Raw genomic sequence first — 10,817 nt, 5'->3', positions numbered from 1 at the left:
AAGTTTCAGAGATCCACATGTCTCTGCCTCCCAGCTTTGGGATCAAAGGGGTATGATCCTACACGTTGAACTCACAGAGACATGTTTGTCTCTGCCTTCTCGGCACTGGGATAAAAGGTGTGCTACCGCACCTTGAAGTTACAGAGGTCAATCTCCCTCTGCCTCCCATGTGTTCGAATTAAAGGTGTGTACTACTGCAACCAACAACTCTCTTTCTTTTTTTAACTTTCAGAACATCAACTTTTAGCCTGCACATATTTTTAACACCCTGTAAATCATTTAAAAATTCTCTTTGTCTTTGAATATCTCTTTACTATATATCTGTCTTTGTTTTATTGACCACATGAATCTTTAATTTACACAGCAATCTCAGTATGACGAAAAGGTGGCTTTGCCAGCTAGATGTAGCCCATTCCTTTGCTTTCTGCCATTCCAACCTTATGGCTGAGGTACCGGCCAGAGCTGCATTCAGTGCCACAAGTCTACAGTGTTTCAAGGTCCTTGCCATCAAACAAGCTGCAAAAGACAACATTCAAGCCCTCTCTTTGTAGCTGGCCCTCCTGACTCAAACAGTCAGAGTTTGCCCTGGCAGGATGGCCCAGAATTCCGGCAGTTTAAAACAACACAGTTTTTTTTCCCTGCTACTGCTGAAAACAAAAAAGCATTCAGTTGACTTTATCAACACCATTTAAATGTTTCGAGGCAGGACCTCTTAACAGCTGCAGGGTTTTGCAGCTGAAGGTGAGTCAGGAATCTTCTTTATATGAGTCTGCTTGCTTGCACTAGCAAGTAGAGCAGACCTGTGATATAGCTGCTAAAAAGAAAACATGCTTTACTCTTTCCCGAGCTTTCTCAGGCTTTCAGTGGATTCAGTTTTCCACATGTCTGAGTGCCATTCTGTAGTAATTTGAGCAGTGGGGCTGTGTCACCTGCACCAGGGCAGCCTCGCTAGCGAAAGTCCAGAAATAATTACACACAAACGATTCTTTTAAACACAGCCTTGCCCATTAGTTTAGCCTCTTAACCTATTTCTAATAATCTATGTAGCATCACGAGTGTGCTCACCAGAAAAGATTCAACAGGTCTGACCTGGTTGCTGGCTGCATCGCCATCTGCCTCAGAGAGGAGAGCTATCACGTCTTCCCGCGAGAGGGTATCATGGTGTCTCTGAGCTCACTGCTTCTTACTCCCGGCATTTTGTTCTCTTTCTCCTCCCACCTATGTTCTAAACTAACAGGGGAAGCAGTTTCTTTATTTAATTAAGCAATGAAATACTCCCATAACTTTATCCTTTCAAGAGCTTACCAATATAAATCTTCCATGTCGATTCTGTTGTATAATTTTTCATTTGTAAAGAACTTGCATTTTCAGGGGAGGATTTTTTTGACATCTCCGTCGATGGAGATCATATGAAGAGGATCAGATGAGCAACCATGACAATTTCGATTGGATTAGGAGTGGAGAGGTTTGGATTGGGAGCGATAAGAAAGTGGGAGGAGGAAACAAAGTGGACATTTACATATTCATTATTATGAAGTAATATAAAAATCAATAGAAGATAACCAATGAAGAGATTGGAATCTGGAGAGCCAAGACATTTTCTTTTGGTAAATATGTTTAGGAGGCAACTGGGACCTCTGTATTCACAGAGAGGATTCCGTCAAATCTCCTGTGAGTCTAAAATAAATGTTGTTAACAGCTTCTATATTTTATAGCTGTGGGGATGGTGAATGCCAGGTATTCTTCCCACTTTATCTTTGCTATCAATGTCCATGAAAGTGGCAAAGATACACTTTGTCCATATGTGTTTAAAAGGTATCAATTATTTCTAAATAGTGTTGTTGCACCGGCTTTGTCACCTGCCCCAAAGATCTTCCAGAAAAGAGTCTTGACCTCGCAGCCTAGCTTTCTTTACTTTACATGTACTTATGGTGGAGGATCCTCTTTGTCCATATGTGTTTTAAAAGGTATTAATTATTTCTAAGTGGTGCTGTTGCCCAGATTAATGTGTCTTTATTTTTGCAGTTTGTCTCACAAAACTCACTTCTCTAATGAAGACATGGAATGGCTTTATGTAATAAACCTGGGTCTGGATCAGGAGACACAATACAGAGAGCCAGTGGACTGGAGTGCCATGACCCTGGGCAGGTGGTTTTGGATCAACCACCTAACCAACAGCTTGAGTGGGAAGGAGAGAAGTGGCTGTCCTTCGAATTCTTTGCCATCTGTTCAGATTTTTCTTTCTCACTTTGGGCATAGGCATCCAGTCTCCTCTCATTGACACAGTCAGTCAGGAATTAGGTTTCTCAGTAGAGGTCCATTGCCTTTGGGCAGCAGGTATATGTCTTTGATACACATATACTGAGCTGTAGACAATAGTTTGATAAATTTCCTATGAATTTCTTAAGACCAAATTACATTTAGGCAGCCCAAATCTATTCAGCACTGCCTTTGTCACCTTCCCCAAAGATATTCCAGAAAAGAGTCTTGACCTCGCATCCTCCCCTTCTTATCCTGGCAGGCACTTAAGGTGGAGGAAACCACTTTGTGTCTGATTGAAACTGAAGAATTCTTCCAAGGCAGATTTTGGCAGCTATGAAGCCCAAGCACAGAAAGAGAGCCAAGAGACAGTTTAACAGGAGTGTTGTGGCCAATCTCAGTAAGTCTACCACCATGATAAAGATGCCTCTTAGTATGAGATGCATGCCACCTCTCCAGAGAAGAATGGGACAACTCTCCAGAAGCAAAAATTCTAGGACACCAAAGATGCAGCAATTTATGTTTAATGTTAATAAACATGGTTTGGATGGGACAAAAGAAAAACAGATTTGTGGACTCACAATGATTTCATGTGATTTGGCACACACAGGCTTCTGGTTCTGAATACTTCTCGCTCAGTGGGTTTTGGAGATTGTGGTGACCCTGAACCTAGCTGGAGGCTTTGGGGCCTGAAAGGACAAGCCTTGATATTTCAGGACATCCTTTTCCTTGGTTTCCACTCTTTACTGATTTCCATACAGAGAATGAGCAGCCATCTACTCCTGGAGCCATGCCATCCCACATGAACAGAGAGAACACCCTCCACACCCAGGTTGCTTGTATCACATATGAAGGCATAAGTCACAAACAACCTCCCACACCAGTTTAGGATTTTGATTAATAGAATGATTATTTCATTAAAGGGCAAAAACATACAGATGACCATCCCTGACAAAAGCCCTCAGCGGGATCAGGAAAGGAGCCTAGAAGCCAGAAGTGAAACTGGAAGCAAGAGATCAAGCTGAAGGTAAATGTTGGTTTTTGAAAGAGAGAGAGACCACACCTCAATGGGCTGGTAAGTCAGTGGCTATTGGCTGAAGGAGTGGTAGAAACTCAGGCAACACACTTATTTGGATATAGCAAAAAAAATGTTACTAGAGGGTGAGAAAAAAAAAACTATTTTAGTTTATTTATTTCAGTCCTTCCAGACACATCACAGAGATAGGATCTCTTCATGCATGAGAGTCACCGATGATTTCCCTTTAAGAAAATACACACAAAACTCCGAATGACATCATCAGCCTTCAACAACATGTCTATGATTGCTTTGCCTTGCCTTTGCATGTCAGTAAATGATGCTGCTAGTTAATCTCTGCAAGCAGTGCAAATTTCCCTGTAACTAAATAGACAGAATTGACAGGTTATCTTAAACACATCAGGGAGTCACACTAAGATCGAATGGGTTAATCATCACCAGTGAGACAGTGACATATTTAAGATCTTTCCTTTGTCTATAAATCTCAGAATTGTCAACATCTGTTGTCATACAGATTGCTTAGGGTTTTGTCCCACTGGTGGTTTCCTTGGTATGCTTCCATAATTTTTGGCAGATCCAATCAGTTTTGCCATGCACTCTCAGCTCCACCTCATTGTGTTCCCCTTATGTTCTAGTCCAGGCATTTTTGACATCTTGAAACTGTTGCAAGAGTATCTCATGTTCCACCTAAATGATTTGGAGTGTTATTTAGGCTGGGTTTTATCTTCCATCCATGAGTAAATTGACTTTCCTTGGGCATAATTCCTGGGACACTGAGCCTAACTCCTGGGAGATTTCTCTAGTTACTTATCCTTGCTGAGACAGCTTACACTCCCAGTACTACTATGACAGTATTTCTGTAGCAAACATTCTTCTCAAGATGAGAAGAAATTTCAATATTACAATCCATTTGTTTTTATTGTGATTTAAACACACACACACACAAGTTAATGCAAATACACTGATGATATCAACTTAGTGGGCCATTCTGGGGTTGTCAAGAACTTTATCTTTCGAGGGGTTCTTAGAGAGCCATCGGGTGAGCACCTCTAGTAACTTGGGCAGGTGAGGAGAGGTTGACTGCACTGTGCCATGTCCATAGTCACCATGGGTGACTTGTCCTATAGTCAGACTGATGACTATCTTGAATATCAACATGGAACTTTTGTATGGCAAATGATGGAGATCAAATCAGGGTAAAATTCACAAAAGTAGATGGAGCTTCCAAGCTCCAGTTGAATAGCCGACTGATGGAGAATAAGAGCAAGGATGTCAGGAATAAAATGGCTTGGTCCACACACTGTGACACTGAGACACTGTGCCTGAACGAAGGGGATTTCAACTAAACCATTGGCCTGGGAATGAAAGAACATGGGATCAAAGTGGAAGCTCTGAATGTGTCTGACAATTGTGGCAGACTGGGAAGCCAATGGTAATGACACTGTCATTTGTCTGCACTTCATATACAGGCTTCTTTGTGATCCTATTCTATGTGGATGGCTACATTCCTAAATCTCGATGGATGAAGGCTGGGCTTGTACTTCCCACAGGTCAAGGAATGCCGCCAACAATTTGGATTGGAGTAGGAGTAGAGAGGTTTGGTGGGGAAGTGAGAAGAATGTGGGAGGAGGAAATGAAGTGGAAATTTTGATATTCATTATTATGAAGTAATATAAAAATCAATAGAAGATAACCAATGAAGAGCTTGGAGCTAGGAAAAAAAAAACATTCATGTGAGTTGTTGACTCAGACACCAAAGATTTTTTACGGAAAAAAAAAAACACACATAAAGAGATTGAGTTACTTTGCAAAATATGACTCATGTATTTGGGAAGATGAGTGGGATTTTTATTTTGGGTCTCCAGGCGGCTGTGTGAGCAGCATTATAGGACCTGCATGCTGGATATTTCTGTGGGTAAGTAGGGAACAAACCTGCCTATGAGGGGTGTTATGACATAAGTATAGCCTTGGTGATGTCACAAAACTGTGGTTGGGGTTGGCAACTCTCTTCCACATGAAGCACTAGTCTTCTGTGAAGGTGTGCTTACTATCTTCACGGTTGCTGAGGAGGTGAGTTCAGCTCTTGGGCTCCACAACTGTTCAACAGGATTAGGCAGCTGAACATTTCCAGAAGATGGAATCTGGAGAGCCAAGACATTTTCTTTTGGTAAATATGTTTAGGAAGCAACTGGGACCTCTGTAGTCCCAGAGAGGTTTCCTTCAAATCTCCTGTGAGTCTAAAATTTATGTTGTTAACAGCTTCTATTTTGATAGCTGTGGGGACGGAGAATGCTAGGTATTCTTCCCACTTTATCTTTGCTATCAATGTCCAATTCATCAGTTCACGAAAGGGGCAAAGATCCTCTTTGTCCATATGTGTTTTAAAAGATATTAATTATTTCTAAATGGTGCTGTTGCCCAGATTAATGAGTCTTTATTTTTGCAGTTTGTCTCACAAAACTCACTTCTCTAGTGAAGACATGGAATGGCTTTATGTAATAAACCTGGGTCTGGATCAGCTGACACAATACAGAGAGCCAGTGGACTGGAGTGCCATGACCTGTGTCAGGTGGTTTTGGTTCAACCACCTAACCAACAGCTTGAGTGGGAAGGAGAGAAGTGGCTGTCCTTCGAATTCTTTGCCATCTGTTCAGATTTTTCTTTCTCACTTTGGGGATAGGCATCCAGTCTCCTCTCATTGACACAGTCAGTCCGGATTTAGGTTTCTCAGTAGAGGTCCATTGCCTTTGGGCAGCAGGAATGTGTCTCTGATACACATATACTGAGCTGTAGACAATAGTTTGATAATTTTCCTATGAATTTCTTAAGACCAAATTACATTTAGGCAGCCCAAATCTATTCAGCACTGCCTTTGTCACCTTCCCCAAAGATCTTCCAGAAAAGAGTCTTGACCTCGCATCCTCCCCTCTTATCCTTGCAGGCATTTATGGTGGAGGAAACCACTTTGTGTCTGATTGAAACTGAAGTATTCTCCCAATGCAGAGATTATTAGCTATGAAGCCCAAGCACAGAAAGAGAGCCAAGAGACAGTGGAACAGGAGTGTTGTGGCCTATCTCAGTATGTCTACCGTCATGACAAAGATGACTCTTAGTATGAGATGCATGCCACCTCTCCAGAAGAAGAATGGGCCAACTCTCCAGAAGAAAAAACTGAGTAAGCCTTTTGAGGCCCTGGAGAATATTGTTGGCCGAAGCATTTCTCATGGCTGGAAGGAAGCCAATGAACCAGTCACCCAGTGGAAAGCCATCATTGTAGATCAACTGCCAACATTTCCCTCTCTCTATTTGTTGAAATATGATGGGATTGATTGTGTCTATGGCTTGTGGCTTCACAGCGATGAAGTGATTTTAAACCTTAATGTACTGTCGAATAATGAGCCATTTCCTCAGGTGACAGACACTCATCTGGCAAACACCATAGTTGACAGTGCTGTGAAACATACATTCACGGGCACAAATGGCTCTAAGGAAGACTGCAATGGGATGGTCCTAGAGGAGGTGCCAATAATGAAGACCTGGTTCTATATTACCTACAATAAAGATCCGGTCTTGTATATTTACCACCTCCTGGATGACTACCTTGAAGGCAAGATCCACATCATGCCAGGCTCTAAGGAGGAGTGCAGAGGCGTGGTCCCAGATGAGGTGCAGACCATGATGACCTGTTTCTACATTGTCAAGGAGAATGATCCAGTCCTGTACCTTTACCACCATCTTGATGACTCCATTGAAGGCAATGTCCACATCATGCCTGAATATCCTCCAGTAGAGGTGACTTTGGAATTAGGCAGGGATTCCATGGCAGGCAAAAGTGTGCAGTACAACAAAAAAGATGGAACACAAGAGATAGGTAAAATTATTTGCCAAGTTCCCACCAAAACTTCTGTGTGTTTCCTCAAGATTAATAATGAATTCAATATCTATGTCTATGATTTGGTGAAGATCTGTTAAAGTGAAATTCTCAAATTTTGAGGGGCACACTTAAAACTGTGTTTGGGGAATGTGTTTTTTTTTTCAGAGATACCTCAGGTCTTCTATTAATCCTGGTATTTTTTCCAATGGAATATTCTTGCTCGAAAAATAAAAATTTGTGAACATGTTGTGTTCTTTGGTGAATGATAGATTGTGATTGGTGGATGGGACATCACAGAAATACATGCCTCAAAACAAAGCAGGATTTATGGTCTTTCCACTTGGAGAGGATGGACTGGGGATGCTTGGTGTGGTACAGGACAAGATGGCTGTCTAGGAAGTAATGGAGAGGGGACAAAAAGTTGTAGGATCTCGGGGCGGGATAAAGTTTGAGGGAAAAACATGTCAACTGGAAAGATGTGACAGATATCAGAGTGAGGTATTGGGACTTTAGAGGATAAAGAGTAGATTAATCAGGAAGGGACACAAATGTATTCTCAAAATCAGAGAAAATTAGGTTTCATTTGATGAATAGTTTAATTCGTACTGGCTGTAAGTCACTGGATGTTTGATATCCACTGGAGCATGTTGAGTGACCAGGAGCCTCCTGCTTAGAGAAAAGTGTCTCCGCCCAGTTGCTCTTCAGCAGTGGGATGGATGTCAAGCTACCTACTTCCTTTTGTCAGAATTCTTTCTGCCACCTACTTTGTCATGCCTGGATTGGGTATGCCTTGAACTCTCATAGGTCCTTTGCATGCCATCCAACCCTTGTGAGTTCATTTAAATAATTGCCCTGTCATATCTGGAAAACAGTGTTCCCTTTCATTGATCATGTTCTGTAGGACTTGGGCTATAAATCTCATCAACAGACGCATCCACACACAGGATAAACATGTACACATTGATGCCCACTAATGTGTGACATGCACACATATGATGAATGCACCGATCTCCATCAAATCAGTAAACGAGGGAATCCCTGATGCTAGGTGGAGTGTGGCAAATACCCCACAAACCCATCAGACCCAAAAATACCAGTATGGTATTGATGTCTGACTCCCATCATGTAAGGATCCTGCCATCCTGTAACGGGGCGATTTTTGCTTCCTTGATCTTCACAAACTTGGTTAAAATGTTAGAGTTGTCAAACTGCCAGTTAGGGTCCAGCATGTAGATCAGCTGTCTCAGGTCAGGTGATTTGGCTACAATTTGGGTGAGAACTTGTACCAGGGAATTCTGGTACACCCTCACCTCTTCTTCTCCCAGTCCTCATCATCACTCTTGTGGCTGGGATTGGAGCTCAAAGAAGGCAAAATGAAAGAAGCCTCCTCCTCAGTGGAAATCAGTGTTTATCTTTCATATGACCTGACTCTCACAGGGAATGCAGCATATTTTATCGTTCTAGGTCTCCTCATTCAATGGTTCACTCATTTTCCCAATGAATGAATGAATTCATCCATTCTTCCATATCTCTCTCTCTCTCTCTCTCTCTCTTCTTCCTTCCCTTCTTGCATTTCCCCCTTTATAGTAGTAATTTGAGCAGTGGGGCTGCGTCCCCAGCACCATGGCTGCCTAGCTATCTTATGCCCCGAAATAATAACACAAAAACTGTATTCTTTTAAACACGCCCTGGCCCATTATTTTCATCCTCTTAACCCTTTTCTAATAATGTCTGTTGCAGCACGAGGTATGCTTACCAGGAAAGATTCAGCATATCCGACCTGCTGGCTGGCTGCATCGCCATCTGCCTCAGAGAGCAGAGCTACAGTGTCTGCCCGGGAGAGGGGTGCTTGGCATCTCTGAGCTCACTTTCTTTTTCTCTCAGCATTCTGTTCTCTTTACTCCTCCCACCTATGTTCTAACCTATCAAGGGAAGCAGATTTTTATTAAATTAAGCAATGACATTCTTCCATCACTTTATTCTTTCAACAACTTGCCCCAAAAAATCGTCCATGTCTCTTCTGTTGTATAATCTTTCATTTGTAAAGAACTTGCCCTCTCAGGGAAGGATTTTTCTGACATCTCTGTGGATGGAGGTCATATGAGGAAGATTAGATGACCAACCATGACAACTCGTATGCTGTAGAGTTTGGTGGACCAGAGTTTGATTGCTGACTATCCTGTGCTACGTGTCAGATGCCCATGAACTCTGCCCCTGTTGTCAGACAGGCAGACAACAAGGTAGTCACACATACTTAACTCATTCAGTGTTCACAGATCATGTAGATTGAGTTCTAATTCTTCTCCTAAACTAATAAAGAAACCAAGATTAGGAGAAGAGAGGAGCCTGAAGTAAGGCCTCAAAATGGGTCGTTGTGCAAAAGCAAGGTTACCTGCCTCCATTAAAGCTCTCTCCCTTTCTTAGTCAAATCCATCCTTCCATAGAGTAGCTATAGGCAACCGATTTTTCACCAACAGCTAAGCATAGGTTTGAACCCAACAGCCTTTGATTTCTGAAATAAGTGCTGTCCCCTTAAGGTCTCATAACAACACAGGAAGCTTTGTAAGAGTGTCCCAGCAACAATTTAAAGCAATTCTAGGACACCCAAGATGCAGCAAGTTATGTTTATTGGTAATAGACATGGTTCTGATGGGACAAAAGAATGTAGCATTAAAAAGCAGATTGGCGTACTCACGATGTTTTCATGTGATTTGGCACACACAGGCTTCTGGTTCTGAATACTTCACGCTCAGTGGGTTTTGGAGATTGTTGTGACCCTGAATCTAGCAGGAGGCTTTGGGGCCTGAAAGGACAAGCCTTGATATTTCAGGACATCCTTGTCCTTGGTTTCCACTGTTTACTGATTTCCATTCAGAGAATGAGCAGCCATCTACTCCTGGTGCCATGCCTTCCCACATGAACAGGGGGAACACCATTCACACCCAGGTTGCTTGAATCACAAATGAAGGCATAAGTCACAAACAATCTCCCACACCAGTTTAGAATTGTCATTAATAGAATGATTATTTCGTTAAAGGGCAAAAACTTACAGATGACCATCCCTGACAAAAGCCCTCAGCAGGATCAGGAAAGGAGCCTAGAAACCAGAAGTGAAACTGGAAGCAAAAGATCAAGCTGAAGGTAAATGTTGGTTTTTGAATGAGAGAGAGACCACACCTCAATGGGCTGGTATGTCAGTGGCTATTGGTTAAAAGTGTGGAAGAAACTCATGCAACACACTTATTTGGATATAACAAAAAAAAAAGGTTACTAGAATGTGAGAAAACAAAAACTATTTTAGTTTATTTATTACAGTCCTTCCAGATACATCACAGAGATAGGATCTCTTCATGCATGAGAGTCACCGATGATTTCCCTTTAAGAAAAAACCCCACAAAAAATAAAAATATAAAAAAAAGAAAAAAACCCCACAAAACTCCCAATAACATCATCAGCTTTCAACAACATGTCTATGATTGCTTTGCCTTGACTTTGCTTGTCAGTAAATGTTGCTGCTAGTTAATCTCTGCAAACAATGCAAATTTCCCTGTAAGTAAATAGACAGAATTGACAGGTTATCTTAAACACATCAGGGAGTCACACTACGATGGAATGGGTTAATCATCACCAGTGTGACAGTGACATATT

The 10,817-nt window shown here is 41.9% G+C and overlaps 1 protein-coding gene across 1 annotated transcript; it reads left to right on the top strand.

The window, feature by feature from the left end:
* Nucleotides 1-6,454: 6,454 nt before the first annotated feature.
* On the top strand, nucleotides 6,455-7,066 carry LOC121443834 (spindlin-2-like; the record flags this gene model as incomplete). Its single annotated transcript, XM_041645602.1, has 2 exons — nucleotides 6,455-6,902; nucleotides 7,050-7,066. Coding segments are annotated over 2 exons (465 nt in total), but the record flags the coding sequence as incomplete, so codon positions are not given.
* Nucleotides 7,067-10,817: the final 3,751 nt, after the last annotated feature.

This window comes from Microtus oregoni, unplaced genomic scaffold, assembly GCF_018167655.1.
Source record: "Microtus oregoni isolate MIOR12 unplaced genomic scaffold, Mior012 000113F_ref0000058, whole genome shotgun sequence".
NCBI classification, from domain to species: Eukaryota; Metazoa; Chordata; class Mammalia; order Rodentia; family Cricetidae; genus Microtus; species Microtus oregoni.
Note: the sequence above shows the minus strand (reverse complement) of the source record. Positions and strands in the feature narration are given on the sequence as shown.